This window comes from Ahaetulla prasina, chromosome 3, assembly GCF_028640845.1.
Source record: "Ahaetulla prasina isolate Xishuangbanna chromosome 3, ASM2864084v1, whole genome shotgun sequence".
Classification (NCBI taxonomy): domain Eukaryota; kingdom Metazoa; phylum Chordata; class Lepidosauria; order Squamata; family Colubridae; genus Ahaetulla; species Ahaetulla prasina.
The window spans coordinates 187,611,730-187,639,084 of NC_080541.1; the positions used below are offsets into that span (position 1 = coordinate 187,611,730).

Genomic DNA, 27,355 nt, shown 5'->3' on the forward strand with positions numbered 1-27,355 from the left:
GAAAAGAATGGTTGGCCAATCTTCTTTTGAAATTATACCCCTCCAGGCGATCACATAAAGAACAAAATGATAAATTGCTAATGTGTCCCTCCTCTATATTTTTAACTACTAAACCTTATTTTTTATTATTTTGCAAACAAACAAATACAAAGCCTGAAGGATTGTTACAAGAGGAATCAAACTGGCTGCAAAGCACAATTCACCCACTTCTATTTAAAAACCATTATGAATATGAGTTGTGAAGCCAAAGAACAAAATATTGTCACTTTTATCACATGCTTTTCACAATTATGTCAGGCGTGGGCTTTTTGCTTATTTGTTGTTGCACTCGTTTATTACAAAGACAAACATGGGGGGGGGACACAGCCAGGATTGTTCCAGGTTTTGACTGTTCACAGTTCCTTGTGAGTCTTCCTAGGTACATAGAGGTGAGGACAAAGTGAATGGGGGAGAAATTGGCAAAGTCAGTCTGCTTTCTCCTTTTCATTAGAGGAATCTGGCTAGCTCCAAAGCCCTTATCTTAATATGGTCAAATGATTAATCAATACATTAATTGCTGTTGCTGCTGTTGAAAACAGTAAATTGTTGCTTTGGAAGCAATTGCCTTGAAAATTCCTTGAAGATAGGTTCTAAACTGAAGGTGTGTGGGTGTGTATTTGTGTGTGTGTGTCTTGGAGGGAGGTACTGGAGTTCAGGATTCAGTGGGTGGCATGGTCTAGAACTTCTATGAAGTATAGCTTGGAGATGTCACATGTTATCTGAGAACATGTCATACGTGTAATAAAGTTCCATGTGTATAGAGTGTTGCATAAGAACAATCAGTCCATACTAATGCTTTCAAATCTGGGTGATCTCTAAAATAAGGTTCTTGACAGGATAAATGGACTTCTTCAATAACAAAATCACTAATAGCAATAAAACTCCAAGTTGGAATGACTTTTTTAAAGGTGCATTCTCTTAGCAATATATGAAGAATTCCAGGATTAAAAGAAATCTGTTCCTTTCTATTTAAGATTGTAAAATTACACAGTAAAAAGCAAATAATAAAATTAGGCAAAGAAAATAATTATAGCTTTTTGAGTTGCTTTATTTACAGACACAAATTTATTAACTTCAGTGACAGGTAATCTGTCCATTTCCATCGTGCAGTGCTGGCGCTGTGCAATTATAGAGTGAGGCCTTTAGAAAGCAGCTTGTTCTGGAAAATCTAGACAAGTTGGTGCAGTTATCTGGACCACACAGACTGGGAGAGTGGATCAAATGTATTGAATGGCTGTCTTCAGAGTCTAGACAGGAAACGCACGCATTTCACTTCCATCGGCCACCAACCACAGGCTTTCCGCGGGCAGCCTTGGAGCTATTGTGAAAGGAAAAAATAAATGAGGAATTTCTGTGGAGTTTTTTTGTGATTTTTTTTTTTTTTCAAATGTCTTAACAAAGCAAAGGGCAATAGGGACAAATGGTCTGGATCTACTTTTGCTTTGAACAAAGCAAAACATGAAGAGAGGCTCTTTTCACAAGGGTGGTGGTGCAGTTATCTGGACCACACAGATATGGTCTGTGTGGTTTTGTTTTTTTAGTTTTGGAGCTCTCAGCAGAATCCTTTCAAAGATCTTGCCCAGCCCAGGCTAACCAATCTGGTATTCAGAGGGCGGACAAATGTCCCTGAAGGAAAAGCAAGGCAAGTGCACCAGTGGTGGGTTGCCCCCAGTTCGGATTAGTTCTATAGAACTGGTAGTACAACCAGCGGGAAGCTCCGCCCAGTGACCCAAACATCATCAAAACTCTTCTGCGCATGTGCAGAAGAGAGCGCGTTTGCGCGAGTGGAGCACGCGCACTCATGGGCACAATGCAAAGTGGTAGTAAAGGTAAGTAGAACCCACCCCTGAAGTGCATAGTAAAAACACATCATGTTTAATGCATAATAAGGTAAGAGTTGTGTGCTGAGGAAATGGAACCCTAAGGGGAAAATCAGCTTGTGTCTTAGAAGCCATAACTTCAAGATGATTCTCATCCTCTAGTGAGCCTTGGGAATTATAATTTTATGAGGGAAGTGGGGCTAATTAATTTTCAGCATTTTCACCAAATACAATTCTATGCTACACTTACGTTTGCTTGTTTTTACAGGAAGTTGTTAAATGCTTCAGCATGGCTTAATCTGTTCTTTTTGCTAAAATTGTGAGGAGCGTATGCTAAAAAAATATTTTCTTTTAAAATGAGTATGAGATTAAAGGAGGCTTGTGCCAGTGGACATTATATATAATGTGGCCTTGCAATGAATGTTTATACTCAATTGCAAATCACTATTGCTGTGTAAATTTTTGCTTTCCAGTGTATTGTTCCACTTGTTTCTGATTAAGCTAGAAAATAGGTTGTTTCTTCCAAATAAATCAATACTCAATAGTTGGGTGAAAGGCCAAATAGGACTAACATTAGCAATGTTGAACTCTTTTCAGATTTAAGGCAAAAGGAGACGAAAGGGAGGTAAGATAAAATGGGTTATTGTTTATGAAGGGGTCAGCAGTGTGCGAGCTGAAGACTTATCTGTTTATTCACGCAGGACTGGCATAGGAATTTTAAATAGCTTTTAATATTTGATATAAATTTTATGGGATTTTTTACGGTTTTAAATGTTTTAATTTGGCCTTATATCTAATAAGTTTTTTAACTATTGTTTTATTTGTATATTATTGCTGTTTTATCTTGGCTGTGAACCGACCTGAGTCCTTCGGGAGAAGGGCGGTATAAAAATCCAATAAATAAATAAATAAATAAATAAATAAATAAATAAATAAATAAATAAATAAATAAATAAATAAATAAATAAATAAATAAATAATGATTAATTTATTTTAATTCTGGTTTTCATAAGGTATGCTACTTTACAATTATTTCTTTATTTATTTGTAAATTTATTAAAATATTTATTTCTTACCATAAAAAACATATAAGCTCGTAATTAACAGATTTTCATGGAGATTATCTATGTGATCACTACCAATTTTCCAGAATAATTTCATTTTAATAAAAGATAACAAAGGAAACACTGTATCTTTTATTAGCTATCCTCTTTAAATTATGTATTAAGTCCTCTCAAATTAAATTGGAAAGAAGTGGGATATTAGCAAAATTAGAGAATAACTGGAATTAATCTCCCATCATTCCAGGTTATTAAGAATAATAAGTATGAGGAGGCTACTTATTTTCATATATGGTGGACTTGTAAAAAAATCAAAGCATTTGGGATTAAAATATAGTGGATTATGCAGAACATTTTGAAAAAGAAGATAAAATTTACTCCACAGTTGTTCTTATTGGATATAACTACAGACTGTACAGTTATAGAGACTAAGCTGATTCTAAATTTAATAACAACAGCGAGACTTTTGGTTGCACAATACTGGAAGAGAGAAGATTTACCTACGATTGAAGAATGGACACTTAAAGTATCAAACCTAGCAGAAATGGCAAAAATTTCTGCGTATTTGAAAGAACATTCACAAGAAAAATATGTATTGGAGTGGAAAAGGTGGATTGATTATGTTCAAAATAAGTATCGGACTAAAAAGTATCAAATAACTTATGAATAACGTTATGAATGGCATATATTAATGTATATGTTTAAATGGGAAAAGGGAGTTAAGGGGGTGTTGGGAGAGGGTTGATATGAGTTAAGATTTTTGTGGTATTTTAGCTTATGATTGATAAATATTATACCCTGCATTTTGTTCTGGGAAGTCTCGGGGGGGGGTTGGGGGGGGAGAGGGAGGAGGGAGGAGGGGGGGAAGTGGGGGGGAACAATGGTTTAAAAATTAGTTCTTTGTAAAACTTTTTCAATAAAAAGAACAATAAGTAAAAATATAAAAGAAATAGTGATATAAAATATTTTTCTCCCTAATTCTGCCTGGATTGATGCTGCAGCAAACAATTGGTAACTTCCTACACAGCCATGCGAAGCCTTACTAAATTTTGTGGAGAAAAAGAGGAGGATGTTTAGTGTAGAGGTGGGTTTCAGCAGGTTCTGACCAGTTCTGAAGAACTGGTAGTGGAAATTTTGAGTAGTTCGGAGCACCGGTAGTAAAAATTCTTACTGGCCCCGCCCCCATCTATCCTCTACCTCCCAGGTCCCAGCTGATTGAGAGGAAATGGGGATTTTGCAGTAACCTTCCCCTGGATTGGGGAGGGAATGGAGATTTTACAGTATCCTTCCCCTGCCATGCCCACCAAGCCATGCCACACCTTCTAAGCCACACCCACAGAAGCGATAGTAAAAAAATTTGAAACCCACCACTGGTTTAGTGCCTTGAGTTACTTATAAAGTAATAAAGTAATAAAATGAGTTTTAAAAAACTAATAAATAAACTTTTCTCACAAGTCAACTGGTCACCATTATCACTATGACCATAGTGAAAAAAGATTGCTGACATTATTAATTGGAAAGTAGCAAACAGGTTTTCTGTAACCAACTAAAGAATACATTTAGCTGACTGGTAGGAATGGAATAATTGTCTTCCCTCTTCTTCCTGAAATAAAGAGATCACATTGCTTCTTCCTGTAACCAGGATTGCTGGTCACTATAATAAGAAGCCATGGTGGTTTCTTTTCTAACCTAGTGATCCACTTAGATCTGGTTTCCTACCTGTTGCATGTTATAAGTTGAAAATTATTTGTTCTCCACACTGGCAAATAGGACTTCTACAAGCAAGTTTTGCCAAGAAAGCAAGCTTCATGAATTTTCATTCATTTTCAATAACTAGGATATAAATCAGTGTTTCTCAAATTTGGCTGTTGGGGGAATTCTGGAAGTTGAGATCCACACATCTTAGAGGTGCCAAATTTGAGGGACACTGGTATAAATTGACATATGTAACTGTTTGCCTATGTATATACTCCTCAGTGATTTGTGTAATCCTGGGATCTGAAAATGGTGTCCAGCTATACTCAGTCCTTGCTGCTGGGGATTGTGGGAATAGGTCCTGAATATCTAGAGAATGCCAGGTTGAGAAAGAATACTAAATTTTGCCTATCCAGTTTTAATACTGAGCATTCCCTTAAGTGGATTGTTCTGTAAACAAAAGTGCATGGTTCATGGTGTTTTGGACATAGGCCATCATGAGCCATTCGGAAAACATTTTAAAGAGCAAGAACGCAATGTCGCTGACGCAAGCTGGAGATATAATCCAGCTTTAGACTGGCTATGACCAACCAACTAGGAAATTTATAAACATTTGGTTTAATTCTTTACCCCCTCTGTCTAGCCAATACATTTGTCTTGTTACTCTGAAAGGGCAACAGCTGTTCCTAAATTTGAGGGCAGATTAAGAATGATATTTATTACCCTGAAAAGATTCACAGAGATTTCCCAGATTACCATTAGCCTCTAGTATTTATTTTTGCCAGTCCCTATAACTTCATCTTCTATTGAATTATCATTTCCTCCACTTTCTATAGTAGCCCAGGCTCCCTATTATCAGCCTCCAGAGCATCCTCAGATCATGCTACCAAATTTGGAAAGTAGAGAGTGTTTAATGGTATCAGTGTTTAATGGTACAAAACCCCTGACTCTTCCCTGACTATCCAGGAATAAAACTGAAATCAGAGGATAAGAAGCATTGCACAAAACCTAAGTTGGCCATCAATAGAGATAGATGAGAAATCAGGATTTGCTGTGAAACCAATGATAACATATGGTGACGCTTAAAGCCATTCCTTTAAGTATTTGCACAATGCAAATTAGCATAGCAGATCAATACACCCCAAAGGGCACAACATGCTACTTACCCTTTCCTGAAATAAATGAGGAGACAAAAGAAGAAATATAGTTTAGTAGTGCTCAGTAGGGTAATCTAACCAATAAGTTTTATTTGATGAATCTAACAAGGCCACCAGAAATCATCCTAATCAACATGCCATTTGTTTCTGGGTTGAAATAGGAACCTGGAATTATTCCAGTCTACAAACAGCTATATTTCTTGCTCACATCAATAAGAGAAGCAGGGTCCATATAAAGATACAAAATATCAAGAGTTTCCATTTGGTGTAGACTGACTCCTTCAATCCATGCATAATATACCAAGGAGTTTTTAGCCTCTTTGTGCCTTAATTCCGCAACTCTGAACTGATAGTCACAGCCAAGGAAAATGGAACCATACCAATGTTGGCTGATAGTTCATAATTGACTAGAATAGTTCTGACACATCAGGCAAGACACAGAATGTTCTGGGTCTTAGAAAATGAATTATATGATCCACAGGTGAGGAATGGTTTCCACTTCAAAGCTGAATTTTGACACCACATACTGTGGTAAAACTGAACTGAAACAAGCCATGCCATAGAAAAGTATCACAAATGCATCTTAATTAATGCACTTTTCTTGCACTTAGTAAGGAGGTGCACTGAAAAAATGAGGAGAATGAGGTTCTATGAGAAAGTAATGAGGTTCAGGGATGAAAAGAAAAATAGCTTCAGGAGGTGCAAAGGAACTTAGTGAAAACTGCAGCTGGAGAAGGAAAATTAGAAATGAAGAAATAGAGAAAAATGTGGGAGCTACAAATTGGATTGGGATGGGAAAGAATAAAACAACCTTAACCAACCTGTCTCTTCACAGATGTATTTGACTATAATGTCTGTGATGGCTTACAACAGGGGTGTCAAACTCAAGGCCCGCGGGCTGGATCCAGCCCACGGGATGCTTAGATCTGACTTTTGCTGGCTGAGGAACTCTGGGAGTTGAAGTCCACAAGTCTTAAAGTTGCCAGGGTTGGAGACCCCTGCTCCAGAGGTGCAACCCTGATGCAGCCCTCAGTGAAATCAAGTTTGACACCCCTGGCTTAGAATTTTGAGAGTTATAATCCAACTTTATTGGAGAATACCAAATTGTTTGGGAGTGGATCTAATCAAATAATTGGGAAAGATCCACTAATGGCAAAGGTAGGATGTTGTTGCTGACCCATGAACAATTGTCTCACACTTCATTCTTGATCTCACTCAAAAAAATTTAATGTCCCTCCTACACCCAATATGTAGAATAAATAGTAAGGGGGAAACAAAATTTATATAAATGGTAGACAGAAGAGAAAGTGAGAAAGCTCAATTGAAATAAGTGACAAAGAAATTAAATAAGAAAAACAATGGTACTTTAAAAAAAGTAGCAGTGAATGATATAAGTTGCCAATAGTAGAAGTGCTTCATTCAAGACACCTGAACACCAAGTTACAGAAGGTGTTGTCTTCATTTATTAGCCTTGGGTAGCAACAACAGGAAAGGCAAGAAATGAAGAGCAAAGGATTAGTAGAAATGAATGAAGCAGAACAGGAAAAGAAATAAAAAGATGACAAAAAGGAGAGCACACATTAAAAGCTGGAAAGATTTGTGAAGTGCAAAGAAAAAAAAGAGATAAATGTGAAAGATCTACTGGGAGTGCTTGATGCTATGAAACATGGCGGACCTTGTACTACATGTTTTGAGTACTTACACCTTTTGATGATCACTAATGCGGTTCCGTAGAACATTAATCTGGAAGAAAAATAAATAGGTAATGATGTTTCAAGAAGAAGAAAACCTGAGAGCTACTGTGTCAGCACAGTATGAAGCAGCAGTGAAATCTGGCAGGATCTAGCCAGCTCGCATGAACCGGTAGTGCCAGCGGCAGAAGGCTTCGCCCACCTGCCAGGATGTGATTACGCATGAGCAGAAGAGGCGCGTACGCTCACATTCCCGAACAGGTAGCAAAGGTAAGTGCATTTCACCGCTGGTATGAAGCCAAGAAAAGAACACAGACCAAAGACATTATCCCCAATAGTCAGGAAGGCTGGAGGTGGTAGCAGATGTTGAAGTGAGAACCAGAAGTATATTTGGTTGGTTTATGTTTATTTACCTCTCATCCTTATTTCCTTTTTTTGTTATATCAGTATAACTTTTTCTTACAATATGCCTTCTTTCAATGAAGAGGAGATTTAAATTCAGTTGCCTGCTCTACTATATCTCTGAGGGCTTCATTTTTCAGATTGTTTCTCCGACATGTTCCCAATTGAGATCTTTTCTAGCAGCAGAATGGCATGTGAATATTCTCCTTTCAGGTGCTTAAAAGGAAAGCTCTGCTATTCGTGGCAGGATCTGCATTTCTTGAAACTGTACATCCCTTAGCATAGCTCCACAATATTCTTCATTTTGAACATTATGCATTTTCTCTGTACAAACACGTCCTGTTCATGGAGTTCACTCAAAGCATTCATAAATATGGGAGGAATACTAATAATGCCATAAAACTAAGTTGCATTACTATGTGGATAATTGAAATGTCAATCATCATAATTTATGTCGATTAATTTCAAAATTCTGAAAAGAAGAAATTGCAAAGCAACTAAAGATACATATACAACATGAACAAACAATTTAATGTTAGTTAATCTACAACATTTCTAATAATTTGTGATACATAATGAAGTTAACAGGAAAGGATCTTGGAACGTCCATTGCCAAAAGCAAAAGAATCACAATACCTCTATTTAGGAGAAGGATCAAAGGTTGGAGTAAAAGAAAGGGAGAACTAGAAAAACAATATATGTTTAGTTAGGTTAGGCTGCTTAGTTGCTGCTGCTTCTGGTACAGGGTTCCAATTAGAAAAAAAAGCTTCCAAAAGATTTTTCATGTCCATAGCCCTGTCAATGGCTGAAAAGACAAAAGGCTGCTTGATCTCACAAGACTTAAATTTGATTATAGGAATCATTGCAATCCAAGCAGGCAAACATGCCAAAGAACAACAAAGTTATCTGAAAAGGCATTGATAGCATCCAGACTTCACAGGACAATGGAGGACACAATATTGAGAGCAGCGAGTTGCATACATAGCTCCACACCATATATGATGTTTCCAGGAAACAGGCTATACTTACTACTTGCTTAACTCATCACAGCGTGCAATAAGTATGGAAATCTGGTTAGGGTTAGAGAAAGGAGAATATTATAGCCTTTCATGGATAAATCCACATTTTTTTTTAAACTTTCATGATCTGAACCTCTGGAGAATTCAGCCATTTCTAACCATTGATTAGTTCCTATCTTGGTATCTCTCCTGAATTATTATTGCAGTTTGCTACCTAGTTTCCTAACTCTGCTTTCTGTGTTCTGGGTTAAGTCCAGAAATGCATGGTCTCTATAGGCTTGGATCTCTCCCAATTCATCCCTTTTTTGCCAATTCTTAAAGTGGCTGAATATATGGGTGTTGTCAGACCTAGAAGCCATCTTTCTACCTTTGTGGCTTCAGGCTTCAGGCCTGCCACAAGCCTACCGTGGGAAGTTGGGAGGGGGGATAGTATAGAGTGAAGAAGATACGTAGCCAAAATAAATATAGAAAGTCAAGGCCAAGGTGCCCTGCAGTGTGCTGAGAAGAAGAGGAGGATATCTTCTGTTCCAGACTGTATATGATTGGATGTGTGGTAGACATGTGGGTGAGGAGCAAGGTCCTCAACTTTCTTTTGGGTGTGGAAAACCCGGAAGCTCTCAGATTCAGGTTTTCCCAGATGGGCCGATATGACATCTCTAATAAAAGTTAGCTTTGAGGAATGTCAAGCCTCAGAGTTTGATTTTGTTGGGGGTGTTACTTGGAACCCTGACAGGTGTATTACTAGTTTAAACTGCTTGTGCTGACTTTCCATGTCCATAAGAATGCCACTCAATCATAATTCATATTCCCACAGGCTTGGCTCACTTATGCAATCAGGATGACTTAATTTTCTCTTATCTTAGAATAGGCACCCCCCATTTCAAAGCTTTCTTCCATCTAGCTCTTACTGTTTAGAATTTACTCCATCTTAAGCAATGCAATTTTTAGAGGCCTTGAAATATTTAATATATTTAAATATTTTTAAGGCTTTTATGAAGCTAGAAGAATTTTTCAGGACAGTATTTGTCATTGATTTAAATTATGACACTACTGAAATTAGATATTGATTATATTAACACTGGCTTATGCCATGCTGTGTTTTTATTGCTTCTTTGTTTAGATCACAGATAGTATAAGTGAATATCAAATGAAAATACTATTAATAAAGAAGTATGAAACTTGTATGCACCCGATTCTCAATGGCTCAAACAAGTAAATTACAATTAAACGTTTTTTAAAATGGCAAGCAATTTTTATTGGCAGTGAAGTGAAGGATTTCACTCTCCTTCACCAAAGGCTGAATGAAAAGCTCATTACTTCTATAAACATTAAAACACTTGCAAAGGAAATATTAAAAGAAACACAGAGATGGCGATCCTGAGAAACAAATCTTAAATATTCAGTTATTGATACCTGAATAACACCAATATCCATGAGGAGAAGGAGAAAGATAGCTGATCATAAATGTTAATAGCAAATTCAGTTTTTGAATATAAATTCTTATGTAGACAAAATTGATTTATGTATGCAGAAGATAGAAGTCCCATGAGGTTTGCAGGAAGCCTCACATTTGCAAAATGGGCTTTCAGACTTGCAAGATTCTGTTAATGGAGCTTTACAATGAATTTGTTTCCTGTCTGATCTACCTGGGAAAACTGACATCCATTTTGCAAGTCTGAAGGTTCAAATCTCCTACTGCCACTTTTACAGCCTGAAAAGATTGGGAGGGTTTCTTCTCTGCCTCTTTCCCCGCCCATTGTGCAGTGTGGGTTAGGGCCTCTTATCTGACTGTTATCTAGATCAGGGGTCACCAAACTTCTGGATCTCAGGGACTACTAAATTCATAATTTTAAATTCCACAGACCACTAATACGATCTGCCTAAAGACCTGCTGAGTGGATGTGGCAAAGTGATCATGTGACTGTGGGCATGGCCAACTCGATGTAACTCACATCGAGGTGCGCCTTGCCAACCTCTACTCGCTACTCCTCACCTGCCTGCCTGGGCTCCTTAGGACCCCAACAAGAAGCAGTTGCTGGAGCTAAGCAGCCACCATGAAAAAAAGTTGGCAAAACAACTCAGTTCAAATTGGATCTGACCAAGAAGGAGGCTCAGCAGAAGCACCTCACTGAGGACTATGAGCATAGGCTTTTCAAGCAGAGGGAAGACCTGTAGGAGTGCAAGACCAGGTACTGGTGCCTGGAGACTCAATGGGCTGAGATGGTCAGCCAGTTCCAGGCCATAATGTTGTCCCACTGGAACAAGGGCCTCTGGCTCTTCACCACCAGTGGTGCTTTCCTCCACCCAAAGTCCCACACCAGAAGTCCCACACCAGGAGGCTGAAGCAGACCGCAAGTTGAAATTTCTGGCCCTCTCTGACCCACATAAAAAGACCCAGAAGAGGGAGACTTCTGCAGTAACACAAACGTTCATTGAGCGTATCTGGCCCAGGGGACATAGTTTGAGGACTCCTAATTTAGTGCAATATAAAAAATGTAAATAATTTTTCTGCAGACCACCAGTGGTCCATGGACCACCAGTTAGTGACCGCTAATCTAGGCAGCATTTTTTACCCCATTTCTCAAGGTCTTTCTCCTATTCTTATCCCTAAAATATCCTGTGCTAATCTGGGGTTCCCACATATATTGGGAATACAAATCTTAGAATTCTCCTTGCCAATGAGAAATTCTGATAATTGTAGTCCAAGCACAAATAAAACTCTTCAGGTCCGGGAAAACAGGTTTAAACTATTTTTTTCACCTATTAAACTGTATCCACTTGAAGCAAAGAAGTAATTGCTTCACTCATGTAAAGAGGTCTTCGGTGCTGACTTATGATGTCGGTTCCAAATGGAAATAAATCTAGACTGTCATTCAGATGAGTCATGTCAGATTACTCATGCCTGTCTGTTCTTGTTTGGGGGGGGGGGAAATAGGTCATTTGCAGTGAAAATAAAGGAAAATAAAGCAAATACCAAGGTTGTATTGAAAGCTTGTCCATTTTCATTTTCAGTACTGACTTCAGTGCAAAGAAAATATTACTAGAACCCCAAATGAGGAAAATATTCAACTTTCTCTGAGATCAATCATCAACATGATTCCTTCCGTCCATTCTGCTTCAGTCCACCCACTTCTTGATTGATATTTCTTGATCACAGAAATGTGAATAATACCAGCCAATGAAGGATTTTGTCATTAACAGTATTTCATGGAGGCATGACACAATAATATTCCTCAAAGCAAGGGAAGCCACCCAGCCAATTAGGGATCATGTATTTAAAAGAATAACTATCTTCCCATTTAGCTCTCTTGTGATAATTACAGAGAGGAATGGAAACACTGCTCTACTTGTTGGCGGATTGCTTTGTGGTTTCAAAAACAGTTATAAAAACTTTTGCGCTGTACAAATGACAGTACTGAATCACAGGCCTGTGTTCGGTTGTATAGCAAGTTTTACTGAGATATCCGCAATCATTTACTGACAGCTCATTTCCAGGTCAAATGGAAAAATTCTTTGGGCAGATAACTATCCCAAGACAACTTTTACGGATGTGTAGCTTGCATTTGTGTCCTGTAGAATTTGTACATTGTTAACAGCACAGTAGGCTATGCATGACTACAGATCTTTTAATAATGCACGCTGCTACATTGACATAACTTGACTTCAAATATGAAAATGTAAGAAGTAACATTTGATTACCCTATACCAGTGATGGCGAACCTTTTCGGCACTGAGTGCCCAAACTGAAATGTATGCGTGCGCTGGAGCACTGGAAACCCGAAGACCAGGTGGCCAGTGCGCATGGCGGAAACCCGAAGACCAGGTGGCTGGCATGCAGGAAGACCAGCTGGCTGGCGTGCATGCGCGCACTGGAAACCAGAAGGGCAGCTGACGATGGTGCGCATGCCCACAGAGAGGGCTCTGCATGCCACCTCTGGCACACACGCCCAAGGTTCACCATCACGGTTCTATACAGAATCCAGAGCTGTAAAGAGATTGATATCGATGTTTAGACTTACCTCGTATTTCTGCTTTTTGAACTTTTCCTGTAAATCAAATTTCTCAGCCTCAAGATCATGAATACTCTGCCACAGTTCCTTGGCCTTTTCCCTGATTTGAGAAGACATGGCATTAATGAAGGTACTAGTCATGTTAGCTCTAAATTAAATGAAATATATAATGGGAACATTTTGTTCTAGAGCAGCCTTTCCCAATCCGATGCATGAACTATAGCTAGCATGACCATTCACCATAGCAGAAGGGATGATGGAGATTGTACTGCATTCTAATTTAATGAATTCATATGCTGACTGGTTTTTCAGAATTCAGCCCTTTGATAAGTAGGGAACAGCCTGAACAAACCAGTGTAGCAGTATCTAAGATGGTAAACAGCATTCAGTGGTTGGTTCCTTGAGATAAACTTGTAAGAAGCACATGCCTCCTCACATTTTCTGGCCCATATAAAAGTCCAACCGTGTAGAGAAAAACCTGACAACCTCTCTTTTCCTCCTTTTTCGTCAGTCTACACATCTGGCTCTGTCCAAGCTCTGGAAATCACAACTCCAGAAAGCCCATGTAAAAACCATAAAAGAATTGTAGAAGCAATTCATACAAAAGTCCTCTTAAATCCTGAGCTCTGATGCCCTTTCCGAACAGTAGACTAATTTGTACTACCTCTTTAAGATGGTTAGAATTATTCCCTCCCCTTAATTATTATGGAAAGGACACTAAAACAAACAATCAAAAATAGGAAAAGAACAAAGAGAGAAAAAAATGAGAAACTCTCCATCATTATTTATGTAATGTGGTCCACCCTTGGCAGGACACAGTGTTTTCTAAAACCCTCAACCAGTCCCTTGAAGTTGTGTATTTTTTCTATGTGATCCTTGCACCCTCTAGTGGTCTTTTTTTTTTTTTAGCTCAGATGCCAGCAATACTGTACATTCTTCGGCCTGACGCCCAACCAGAGTCATCATTACAATTATGTAGCACCTATTTAAGATATAATCCTGCTGGTATCTCTTAAGGCAAATTGTGGGCAGTCAAACTGACAATTCTGTTTAACGAACTGTAAACATGTCAAAACCCTGATAAATTACATGATGAGAAAAACATTAGTATACACTAACACTGACTTAGGAAACATTAAAGAGTCTCTTGACTTGAGCTTGACTTCTGGTGGACTTTATGGACACATCCCTATTGTTTTCATGGCAACTACACAGAAGTAGTTTGCTACTGTTTTCTTCCAGATTTTTTTTTAATTCCCAGTGTAAAACTCTGCCCTGGACTTCCATGATGATCTCAATCTAAATACTAACAAGTTTTGATCCTATTCAGCTTTATTAAAATCAAAGTTGTTTGGCTACTGCCATTTGCTTAGTGAACTTTAAAACCAGCTTGGTTTTGTACTTTGCCCACTTTGGAGTTAAATTTGCCACACTGCAGTTAACCAATTTCTGGAAGACCATAGATTCCTCACTCCTTTTCGAAGACTGCGTGTATGTTTACTTTTATTGTGCCTCTAGAGCAGGGATGTCAAACTGGTGGCCCGCAGGCCGGATGCATCACATGCAGACCACGCCCACCCCGAAGTATATAGGATTTACAGTTATTTATCTTGGGACTAGAAAACAGTTCAACATCAGCTCCTTTTTTTGGTTGTAACAGGATCGTGCCATCTTCTGAGAGAATGATATTAGTGACAAAAACTAGGCTATATTTGCTTTGTGCCTGGCCATACATCATATCTAAGAAATTGAGGAAATAAATAACAGTTAAATCCAGTTTTCATCTCATTTCTTGCTTTCCACTCCTGAAGAAAATGTCTTCTAACTAAGGAATGAGCTGCCCTCTCACCTCAATTTGTCTTCATTCAAATGATCAATATTCAGGGGTTTACGGCGCTCAGTGAGGATCTTTTTCTTCTTTTCCCGCTCTGTTTGTTTTTTCCCACTTTTCTTCTCTGTCTAAAGAAATCAATTCATGAGTGACATCAGTGGCTGTCAAGTTCAACCAAATTGCTTCTCTCCAGTGGTGAATCTGAGAAGTCACATATGCATTAAATGGCCATTTCATGGGCGAAATGTTATGTGCATGTGGATTAAAACTAAAGACAAAAAAGTTTCAAAGGGCATCGCAAGTATGAAATTATTTTTATACATTTGTGCAGATCTTTCCAAGAGCAGCAGGAAGATGTTGAGTTCAAAATTTGTGAATTCGGCCTTCACGTTGACAAAGCATAGCAGTTCCTCCAAGTAGGTTTTTTGTTTGAAGGACCAGGCAAATCAAATCCGATTCAAAGGTTTAAAAAAGAAGAATAAAATAATTGGGGAGGAGAGGCTTTGAATTTGTAGTTAGAAACTGGATAATTAGAATGCGGACAGCAAACAGCTCAGATTGCATCACTTAAACTAAGATGTAATGTAAAGGCAAAGGTTCCCCTCACAGGTATGTGCTAGTTGTTCCTGACCCTAGGGGGCGGTGCTCATCTCCGTTTCAAAGCCAAAGAGCCAGTGCTGTTGGAAGTTGTCTCTGTGGTCTTGTGGCTGGCATGACTAAATGCCAAAGGAATACGGAATGCTGTTACCTTCCCACCAAATGTGGTGCCTATTTTTCTACTTGTATTTTAAGTGCTCTCTAACTGCTAGGTTGGCAGAAGCTGGGACAAGTAATGGAAGCTTACCCCATTACACAGCACTAGGGATTCGAACCGCTGAACTGCCGACCTTTTGATCAACAAGCTCAGTGTCTTAGCCACTGAGCCACCATGTCCCTCAAGATATAATGTACTTCTGTTTAAATGACAAGTATTTGTGAAATGTGTCTTCAGCCATATAATTTGACATATACACAGTTTATACAACTTTTTTTTTTGCAATGGAGTCACCTGTTACAACAGTCATATACCCACCTTTTGAAGGTAGCCTCCAAAATGAAGCATGTTGGAGAAAGCTTTTTTCTTCCTCTCATCCTCTTCAGCCCTCTTCCTGGCTTCTTCCTCCTCTTTTCGAGCTTTCTCTTCCTACCAAGAAAAGAGACGTGACTTTCAGAAGGATAGAAAATGTACAATAAAGTCAAATGTTTACCCAATAGATGCCACTAAGAAGATGATAGCAGATAAATGCAATGTAATTCTTGCCATAAAGTTCACCAGAACAGTGATAATATTGAATTAGTTCTTGTTTAAGTTGTTCAGCTGCACCAAAAGACAATTAAAAAAAAAGATTTAATAGTTAACAATGGCTTTTGTCTCTATGAATCGAATAGCATTAGGTTTAAGATTCCAGTTCCCAGACAAGAATTAAAGAATCAGACTGGATGTACAGAACTCTTACAGAACCAAATATAAATGGGACCACAATTGTCATGTATTTTCAATAATGCAAAAGCTATCAGTTGTAATATTTGCATGTATAGGCCGTAATTGGTCAATTATTACCAACTGATGAAATTTAGCACTTTATTTTTATCAATATAGCAATTTATACTGTCAGACATTTAGCACCATCTTGTCCTCTGAATTAAAAAAAGTCAAATCAATAGTCATATCATTTGGCATTTAACCAGATCATTATATCATAACTATGGGACAATCATTTTATCAAAGCCAATGGTCACCTCCTAAAACAGTTCAGCTTGATGTTGAGTTAAACATTAATGTGAAAACAATTCTGTTATGTTTTTGGCAAGTCAGTGTGAATGGAATATTAAGCATTAACCCAGAATATTTGCTATGAGTGATATTATTGATGACTATTGACCAATGACTATTATTAAAGAGTGAGACAAGGAAGTTACTTCACTAGTAATGCTTAGGAAAGTACACCATAAATGTTGGATAGACTCACAGCCAAACGTGCCTGGCGTTCCTTCTCTCGCTCACTACGGATCCGTTGCTGTTCAGCTCGTTCAGCTCGCCGCTGCTCCTATATAAAGCAAGCTTAATTTGTAATATATATTCCTGGACAAAGGCTAGTGGCCCAATCATTTAGGATTTATGTTAAAATTTGATGCTGACAATGGAAAAGGGACAAGAACTGTTGACACTTGAGCTACAATTCCATTAGTTCAACTGAAGTGGCGTAGAAGTTATTGCTGCACATAAATCAAGAAATTAATTGCAAATTATTTCTCCTAACAATAAAGATGGGATATTATTTCTGTCCTAAATGCATTTACTAGGGACCTAAAATTGTTCTATGAATATTATTTCTTACTAGAAATGCATATAATTGCTTTAGCAATAAAGATCTGCAATTTTCTTTCCCCTTTAATATAGCAGTCCCCAACCTTTTTGCTCCACAGACCAGCAGTGACAGCAGTGGGGGGGGGAAGGGGAGAGGAGATAATTTCATGTGCTCTCCCATGCTTGCACAAATGAAGCTTTGCATACTCGCATGCTTGTCTGCTGCTTGTGTGGTCCAGTTCCCAATCCTTTCCTGTTAAGAAGAATTGCGTAGCATTGCCTAGAATTACATATTGTTCTAATCATTAATTCACAAGCTGTCAATAAACCCAGGCTTGATACTACATACGAACAACTGCAAAATCTGTGACTTTGATAAAACAGTTAAATCATTAATAAGAGGGTTAGGAGAATTGGGTCTGACCATAAAGATAAATAAATAAATAAAAAGTATGGAATTCTGACATACAATTCTGTCCTTGAGGAAGATCAGTTCTTCTTCTTCCTTCTTTCGATTCTCAAAATGAGCCTCAATTAGAGCTTGTAATTCATTCAGATCTTTTTCCATTCGCTTCCGGTGAATATCCTGCAGGGCAACAAGATTTGGCACTGTTCTCTCAAAGACCTCTAGTGGTAAGAAAGAACTAGTCTGGGCCAAGGCAATGGCCTAAGAATACTCACATCAAAGTCTACTCTCTCACCATCAGGGATTTTTGGAGGGACCAGATTAGGCATAAACAACCTGAAATTAGAGGGGGGGAAAACAGAGTAAAATACAGACCATACGATACCTGACTTTGAATTCACTCCATCTCTTCCTGCATACTTATGAGTTTATTTATTTGATTGCATTTCTCACATCATTGGGCCAAATTTAATCCCATTGGTGTTGAGGAGTTTTATCTCCAAATTAAAGTAAAATTATCGAAGACAATATACCGTATATACTCGAATATAAGCCGATCCGAGTATAAGCCGAGGTCCCCAATTTTACCCCAAAAACTGGGGTAAACTGGGGACTCGAGTATAAGCCGAGGGTGGGAAATGAGGCACCTACCGGTTGAAACCCCCCTCCCCCAGCTGAGAAGGCTGGCGGCCCCCCCCCCCCGCCCCCCCACTGCACCGGCAGGGCTTCAGTCCGGTAAAATGTGAAAAAAAGAAAAAAAAAACTCGAGTATAAGCCGTATATACTCGAGTATAAGCCGAGGGGCTTTAAAAAAAAAAAACTTGAGTATAAGCCGTATAGACCCGAGTATAAGCCGAGGGGACGTTTTTCAGCACAAAAAATGTGCTGAAAAACTCGGCTTATACTCGAGTATATACGGTAAGTGAAACTCACACATTACAATATTACATTGTAATATTGGTTTTATACTGTGTCTGCACATAAGGAAATGCATTTGTTGTCACTTTTGCAGGTAAAAAAATATTTAATCTAGAAAATACATATCACGAACTAGGTGGATACCTATATAACCTATTGTATTTTTCGGAGTATAAGACGCTCCAGACTATAAGACACACCTACCATTTTGGGAAAGGAAAACAAGAAAAAAAATTCGCTTCTGCCTCTCAGCAATTTGCCTCCTTGCAGCAAACAGCCCATTTCAGCTTCAGCATTGTCTGATTAGCACAAGCAGCTGATCGTCAGTTGGATCGGCTTCCCGAAGATCATTTGTTTCAGGCTGCAGTGATTGCCATAGCCTATTGCTACCTCCATGTACCCCATTTTCCGGCGGGTGGCGGGGCTACATTTGGTGTATAAGACACACCCAAATTTTCACCCTCTTTGGGGGTGGGAAGTGTGTCTTATACTCCAAAAAATACGATACATATTGCTTGTTATAGCTCATTTTTATTTTTATTTTGGGGAAGCCTTCAATTATATAATTCTCTTAGCTATAAACTACATGAAACAGTTTAGGTCATGTGATGTTTATCTGATTGGATGACATTGATATAGCTTTTTTTGTAAAAAAAAAAAAAAGATTAAAAGTTACAAAATTTAGAATAATTGCATTGTTTCTTAAAACCCCCGTTGTATTTACTGATAGGTTTTTTTAATTAACATTTTTGTTTAGCTGTGAAAAAATAATTGCACAGTGCTATTTAAAGGGCATTAATTTATGATTTAACCAAATGAGTCCATGACTAAAATATTTCTTAAAAACAGAAAATTCTCAGCATCACATTCAGAATGTTAAAGGAATAAAACTCATATTTTCTACAATGCAAATCTAGAAAATGGCTAAAAGTATAGTAGATGATCTCCAAACTCCCCAAGCATATTATATTTTTATTAATTTATTTAAATAATGTTTATGGTCACTATTTCATTTATTTAAACTGATTGCCAATGCCACTGTAATTCCAATTTAATTTTTTTTGGGGGGGGGGGGAAGGAAGCACCAAATGGAACGTCACAATGGTTGCCAGGTCTCCACCTGTCATTGCAGTTTTATTTTTCTTTACCCAATTTAGATGAAGTATTGAGCAGCTGTAACAACTTCATATCTGGCATTGGAATATTATCCTTGTGAGGGTTTCATCTAAGGCTGCAATCAGCAACTGCTTTCCATCTGTTTCATCCCTTCTGTAGCTGACATTTTTAAAAATTCTAGATAACTTCCAGAACTACCTAAAAAGATTGTGTATTTTCTGTCATGGAATTTGTTGTTGTTTTTTAAGCTTATTAGCAATATAATCCTATGTAATTTTATTGAAAGTAAAATGTAGACACTTTTCCAAAATATATAAAATAATACAAACAAGAAAATACAACAGTAAAGAAACACATGCAATTTTGGGGTTTAGTTGTTAGCTTTTCTGTAGTAAAACATTGGTCAACAAAAATATATATATATATTTTTAATGGTATTGAAAAGTATGGAAAACAGCATTATCTGAAAAGTTGATGCAGAACTAAGTCATGAAGAATCATTTAATTGAAGGTAAATGTAATTCACATTTAGTCTCAATTTTTATTTGCATCAAAACAATTCCTAATAATTCCTCCTAACAGAATACCTCTATCTATACATTTTTAAAAATAGAAATATCTGTCTAGTATGATGTTTACAATTTGTGTTTTTCTTTCATATTATAAAAAAGCCTACTTTCTTTCATTTTCTTTTGTTTATCTTGATTCTTGATTTTTATTTTTTGTTCTTATCTTGTTTTATTTTCAATGTTTTATTGAACACTGTATTTTTAAACAACATAATTACTTATATAAAACACTTCTATTAAAAAATCTACTGTTTTCGATGTAATTTATTCCCAGTTTGTACATAAGCCTACAACAGAAATATAAGGGCTTCTTCCAAAGTAGAGAATTGCAACTTATTTTTATGTGCATGCCCATAGGAGATTTAGGTTGAAGTCTTTGTTTATATTTCTGAATATAAAGGGCAATCACAATTTCATAGCATAAATACATTCATACCATGTTTCCCTGAAAATAAGACCCTGTCTTATATTTTTTTAAACCTCGAAATAAGTGCTTGGCCTCATTTTCAGGGATGTCTTATTACTTTGGACGTATAGAGTAAGATGGGATTCCTCTTGCCATCTTACCTGATTTCCAGCTCTGTCTCCCTAACCAGAGAAAATGGTGGAGACCCGCTGCACACGCATTTAAATATTGGGGGGGTATTTTTAGCGCATGCACTCAAAAGCCGATTGAGCTTATTATCAGGGGGATGTCTTATTTAAGGGGAAACAGGGTAGGAATTTAAGGTTGCCAACCTGTTGGCCTGAGCATTTATCAAACTTCTGAAGTCTAAGTTCAACCAGAACCCTGGCTATAGGAATAAATGACTCATCTGAGGACTAGAGAGAATGAGAAACAAGCATGGAGGGATAGCTGATATCCTGATTTTAGGAGATGAAACTCACATCATTCCAGTGTTTAATGGTTATATGGTTAATTTGATCTAAAGTCTATCAATTTACGGCTATATTGAGAATGCAAATGAAGGTCCTGCCATTTGTAGCAGAAATTAGACAAGATGATAAAAGTATTGCAAGATTGCAAGAAGGTGCACAGAATATGAAGCTATAAAGACTTAGTAGCTTAGCTGGTGCAGACAGCTGTTGATGCTGCATTGACATCTCGATAATGGAGGATCCCAAGACAGCTGCTGCATGCAGAGCACTCTGGGATCTCCTTGTATCAGGTTGCTCCAAAGCTTACTTAATCACCAGAGGATTTCAGGTCTAAAGGACTGTGAAATGGATTGGTTGCAGCTATACTATAAATGGGGCAATCTATGATAAATAGGACAGATTAAAGCATCTGAGTGACACGCAGCTAAGAGAAAGCAGGCTAAGAGACAACAGGGATAGAACAGCTGATATTTATGGCTTCCAATTTCAGTCATCATGTCTATGTCTCTGTTTTTGTCTGGGTTTTGCGCTCTGGTACGGTGCTAAGAGGAGAACTAATTAAACAAAGAGCGAAACCGTTTCTCCTTATTTTCTATTTTCCTTATAGGCCAACTATACCCTGAGGAGCAATGATGCAGTTGTATGGATGGCACATTAGTTTCAGCAACAAATTTGAGTCCAGCCCCTACCTGAGTATTGGTCTCAGATGAGCATGAGGATAGCCATGTTATTTGTCCTACATGCATTGATTATGGGGGTGTCCTTGTCTGGCTGTCCCACATGTTTTGATACAAGGGGTTCCCAGAGTCTTGTGATTTGCTGCAGCTACATATCTGGCTACATAAATAGCCACATCAGTAGCCACTGCAACCCTCTTGTGAATCATTATTCACTCAAAAGGTTACCTATGGAAGATCTTCTGCCACTACATAAAAAGTGCACAGAAGACAACAACTCCAGTGTAAAATTTTTTCCATCTTTTGCTTTTTAAAATTTTTTATGAAAGAAAAAAATAAAAGAACCAATGGGAAAACAGGGGCAGGTTATACATGAGACATAATGGCATCTCATCTAAATTTATAAAATTCATTGAATATGGCAAGGCAATTATATGACAAAAATGTAGTCTAGAAACATGTTATATCTTAATGTATTTTTGGTAATATAACACTCAAGGCATATGTACTTACTTGGGCTTGGGCTTTAATTCCCCTGCAATAAAAACAAATACAAAACTATCAATTATCATAAATACCATGCTATTTCTTTTGTGGATGCAGAGAGGGACTAAGAAATGGCAAGCAAAATGAATTAAGTCTATTAGTATAGTGATAAGAAAAAAAACCCTAATTTTTTCCTCTCCTCCAAAACCAATTCATTAATTTAAGTTCTTTATTGTTTACTCTTCTTTATATTCCAGGTAAAAATTTTCTATATGCCTTTCTATTTTCTATATTACTGGAGGGACGCGATAGCGCAGGAGCTAAGACGCTGAGCTTGTCGATAGAAAGGTTGGCAGTTCAGCGGTTCGAATCCCTAGTGCTACCGTGTAATGGGGTGAGCTCCCATTACTTGTCCCAGCTTCTGCCAACCTAGCAGTTCGAAAGCTCGTTAAAAAAAAATGCAAGTAGAAAAAATAGGGACCACCTTTGGTGGGAAGGTAACAGCGTTCCGTGCGCCTTTGGCATTGAGTCATGCCGGCCACATGACCATGGAGACGTCTTCGGACAGCACTGGCTCTTCGGCTTTGAAACGGAGATGAGCACCGCTCCCTAGAGTCAGGAACAACTAGCACGTATGTGCGAGGGGAACCTTTACCTTTACCTAATCATTACTGGATGAGTTCATGGATATTGACCTCCACTCACATCATGACTTTGATGAGTTGAGGCTTTCACTAACTGTTAAGGTCTCTGTCTCAGTAAACAGAAGGAGCAGACTATTTACCAGCCTTAACTAGAGCCATGTAACTAGCAACATTCCCCACTAACAGTAAAGGGTATATTGGGTCTGTTTTGCCATATTTTGGCTAGTATTCTACAATCAGATTTTAGCCCAAGCATGCTGAAGTTATTGTATGCATACTAAGATCTCTGATCTAGAGGCCAACTTAATGTTGCATCCCAACTAAAAGATTGCCAGTTTAAAAAAATAAACAATAAAAACCATGTTTCCAACTTTCATTGATTTTCAGTATTCATTGTACTTAGACTTATATACTCCTTCACAGTGCTTTACAGCCCGCTCTAACCAGTTTACAGAGTCATCATATTGCCCCCAACAATCTGGGTCCTCATTTTAACTACCTCGGAAGGATGGAAGGCTGAGTCAACCTTGAGGCAGTGAGACTCAAACTGCTGAACTACTGACAGTTGGCAGTCAGCAGAATTAGCCTACAATACTGCAGTCTAACCACTGTGCCACCACAGCTAATATTAAGGGCTATAATTAGTACATTATCAGCCAATGTTCAGATCACCCTTTTCTCATTTTTGAAGTTAATCATATGGTTTGTTTATTTTATATTTACACTCCTCTCCTCCTTTTCAAACAAGATGCTTCTTTAAGCAATGTTTGGATGTTATGGTATACCAAACTAATTCTTGGTGAATAGAATGTGTGTTTGATTCCTGATTTCCTTAAATGTAGATGCTTATTTAGTTTTTGCTTTATTCTCTCAAGTTGAGAACTGAACTTTATTATTAAATCATGTTTTCCAACCATTACCGAACACAACTGTTCATCTTTTAATATCTTTAAAATCACTGAATCACAAACTTTATGTATTTCAATAGTAAATGTGCAGTAATTGTATTCTGGAGTGTACCAGTCTGGAATGTCTTTGAAAAATGAGATGGATAGCAATGCCACCTTTCCTTCATGACCCAAAACAAACAAACAAAAAGTCCCACCATAAGCTATGCTGCATCACCACTCATTCTATTCTACTTCCCAACATATTTTAAACTAAACTCATTCTCTTGGTCCTCTTTATCCATGGATGCTAAACAAGTCTAATACTACAGATAAGCTAATCTTTACTCAGCCTAAGCTAATATAAGAGCTCTGAGAATTTCAGCCCATCACTCACTCAGACCGTTATAACGTACAGGTATTTCCTATTTACTTACCTTCTTCATGTTCTTTAGCTTGCTCTTCTGGTTCTATTTTAAAAGAGGAGTAAAGAACATGATTAGCACTGTAGCACATTGCTACACCACCACTCCCTCTGGATGCATTTTATTGCTCATAAGCTATGCCTGAAATCATTCCTAGGATGCTTTGCAGTTCATCCGCTCATTCCTGGGAAAGTTCACATTACTGACATTCTGATCTGTTTGCTAATCAGAGGCAGTAGCATCTCCTTTCCTAATTTATTGTAACATCAAAACTAGACTAGATAGATTATAATGTCATGAAGCCCCTACAAATATAGATATACCATCAGAGTGACTTTCGATTAATAAAATGCTACTTTTCAAAAACATTTCAAACAGGGGTGAAATCTAAAATTTTTCCCTACCGGTTCTGTGGGCATGGCTTAAGTGGTGGGCATGGCTTGGTGGTCAGATGACTGGGTGTGTGGCCAATAACAATAAATAATAAAAATAATAAACAAAGTATACAAAACAATAAGAGGTACCAAAAACCAACTTTCACACTTTACACACACACAACACAACACAACTGATTCACACACAATGTAAAGGCAGCTGCACTTCACCCAAAATGGCCCCTGCAACAAGCAGGAACCTCACACTTTCACACTTTACACACACACAACACAATACAACTGACTCTCTCTCACACACATACACACAAAATGCCACATACAGCTTTGTGAGATTTTATGTGTTTGTGTAGTTAGAGTGAAACACTACAGAAACACACCAAATCTCAGAAAGTTGCACGAATATTTTATTTATATTTTTTAGATCAGGGGTCTCCAACCTTAGTAACTTTAAGGTTTGTGGACTTCAACTCCCAGAGTTCCTCAGCCAACAAAACAGGCAGATTGAATTGCTCACCGAGGAGAAAGGATTGCAGGCAGGCAGATTCAGTTGCTAGTTGATGCAAGTGATTGCAGCAGCCAAAGTAAAGCATAGCTTTGCCAGCCCAAAAGGAGCAGCAATAAGGCAAGGGGGACAGGGCGATTGTGTGGGCATGGGCAGGGGTTGTTGTAAGAGGTTGCTAAAAAATGATTTTAAAAGCCTGTGATGATCAGGCAACTCAGCTGGGATTGCCAGAGGAGCTTTTTAAAACCTTTTTTTTTATAACCTCTTCGGCTGAAGAGGTGGTTAAAAAAAAGAGTTTAAAGGGTTCTGACTATCCCAGCGGAGCCGCGGGATCATCAAAAGCTCTTTTTTTTAACTTTTAAAGGCATTTTTTCAGCTGAAGAAAAGATGCTTTTAAAAGTAAAAAAAAAACCCTCTGATAATGGCATGGCTCAGCAGGGGCAGGGGGCAGGGCCAGGGATTTTTGCTACCGGTTCTCCGAACCACCAGTCACCATCACTACCGGATCGAGCAATCTGGTCCGAACCGGGAGCATTTCACCCCTGATTTCAAAGTATTTGTTAATCCTGGTGAAAGTGTTAGTGTTCCCCTTCTCAAACCTACTTATAAAGAAACAGAAAGTAACACATAGTCAGCATAGAAAATTAGATATAGAGCTTGTCTTTTCACATTGTGGATATCCATATGTCTATCTGTTTTAGATATAATAATTGCTAGTTTCAACAAAACCTTGATTTTTCTAAAATCACATCATGCTTCTATGCATACGTGAAGAGACTTGGGGTGGGGAAAGGGTATCTGCTAATGAATGTTTTCCCTTTCACTAAGCAAAATTACTTTCTTCTGTTTCTGAGCTTTCTTGTAATACCCATGAAACATAAACCAGTAGAAATAGGGAAATCAATGTTTTACATATAACTGTGAAGCTTTATAAAAATGTAGCTATAGCTCTCATACATCTCTGCATTGTAGAAGAGCATACTGTCATACTCATAACCCCCACTCCCAAAAAAGTATCACCCAAAACTAGTTCAGCAGAATATCACTGCATGCCTTCTGCTATGGCTTCTTCTGCATCTTCCTTGATTTCTTCTGCTTGTTCTTCTTCTTCTACAAAATAAAATGCCAGAATAACCACCAAATGTAAGTATACAGAGATGAACCAATTAAAAAAAGTATTTGAATAGATTAGTGTCAGGCTATGGAAAGTGGGTGAAAGAAGAGGAAGAGCTGAAAAAAAGCAGAGTTCCCCCCACCCAAAAAAAGAGTGGGGAAACAGCAGTACTGTGGTTATGTGTGACATTTAACTGAATTTGAGGTCCTTTCCTGGTCTAATTTCAAAGACTGTTTTCAAGCAAGCAATTCAGACCTCTGAGAAAAGCAGTATGTTCCGTATGAGGAAGAAAGAAAAGAAAGTGTTAGAAACAGAGGAGAGAGAGAGAGAGAGAGAGAGGAGGAGGATGTTGAAAAGGGGTGACTGAGAAAGAGACAGCTTTGTTCAATTTGCCTCTGGTTCTACCCATCACTGATTTGTGATTCCAATAACTCTTAAAGAAACCTCTCCAAAATGCCCATTAGTTACATTTTGATTCAATGATATATATCTTTCATGATGATTAAGGAAATGAGGCAGAATTCTGGGATGAATTGAGACCTCAATAAGTCACTCTTTAAATATCTAGGCAGATTCCTCAGGATACATCTAAGTCAGGGGTGTCCAAACTTGACAACTTTAAGACTTGTAGACTTCAACTCCCAGAATTCCTCACCCAGCTTTGCTCTGAGGGTTGAAGTCCACAAGTCTTAAAGTTGCCAAGTTTGGACACACCTGATCTAAGTGGATACTCCCCCCACACTTCTAATGCATTTCCAAACAGAATATCTGTTAAATTAAGCAAACAAATAAGGAATGGAGCAAAACAATGTTCGGAATATTAGAACATCTACAATAAAGGAAAAGTTGTACCTTTTTTAATTAATGATTTTTTAAAATTTAAATTAAGTTAGATATAATCAGAACTCCATAATTATGATGAATGCTGCAGAAAAATGGGCAGAAACATTTTTTCTCCTTTTGATAATTTTGTAGTCTTTCATTTCTGCAATATAGATTGGCTGAATGAATGTATACCAAAATTCTAGTGAAGCAAAAAAGAGTTGTAGACGTTTATTATAGAATCAATGACTCATAGAGATAGATATCATCTCATCAGTCCCTTACTAAGTACAGGATCCACTACAGCATCTATAACTGCTGTCTATCCAGCCTGTCTGAAAATTTCCAAAGAAGGAAAACTCCACAGAACAACTCCAGAGAAGGAGAACTTTGTGTAGGAGCTTGGTCCACTACCTGACAGTTCATATGGTTAGCAGCCTAAA

General features: G+C 37.9%; 1 protein-coding gene across 3 annotated transcripts in view; it reads right to left on the minus strand.

Annotated features, from left to right (window-relative positions):
* Positions 1 to 1,066: 1,066 nt before the first annotated feature.
* The window catches only part of TNNT2 (troponin T2, cardiac type), a 39,286-nt gene continuing 12,997 nt past the window's right edge, over positions 1,067 to 27,355 (minus strand). The window contains exons 4-14 of one of the 3 annotated variants that reach the window (XM_058177322.1): positions 26,030 to 26,086; positions 24,092 to 24,124; positions 22,151 to 22,172; positions 17,754 to 17,814; positions 17,542 to 17,658; positions 16,735 to 16,812; positions 15,798 to 15,908; positions 14,744 to 14,853; positions 12,904 to 12,994; positions 8,895 to 8,935; positions 1,067 to 1,357 (exon numbers count right to left, since the gene is read on the minus strand). In XM_058177322.1, coding sequence (XP_058033305.1) covers positions 1,309 to 1,357; positions 8,895 to 8,935; positions 12,904 to 12,994; positions 14,744 to 14,853; positions 15,798 to 15,908; positions 16,735 to 16,812; positions 17,542 to 17,658; positions 17,754 to 17,814; positions 22,151 to 22,172; positions 24,092 to 24,124; positions 26,030 to 26,086 — 770 coding nt within the window. In that variant the 3' untranslated portion in view covers positions 1,067 to 1,308. Of the gene's footprint in view, positions 1,358 to 3,770; positions 7,516 to 8,894; positions 8,936 to 12,903; positions 12,995 to 14,743; positions 14,854 to 15,797; positions 15,909 to 16,734; positions 16,813 to 17,541; positions 17,659 to 17,753; positions 17,815 to 22,150; positions 22,173 to 24,091; positions 24,125 to 26,029; positions 26,087 to 27,355 lie in introns of those variants that run through there. The other 2 variants (XM_058177324.1, XM_058177323.1) reach the window with 2 other exon arrangements.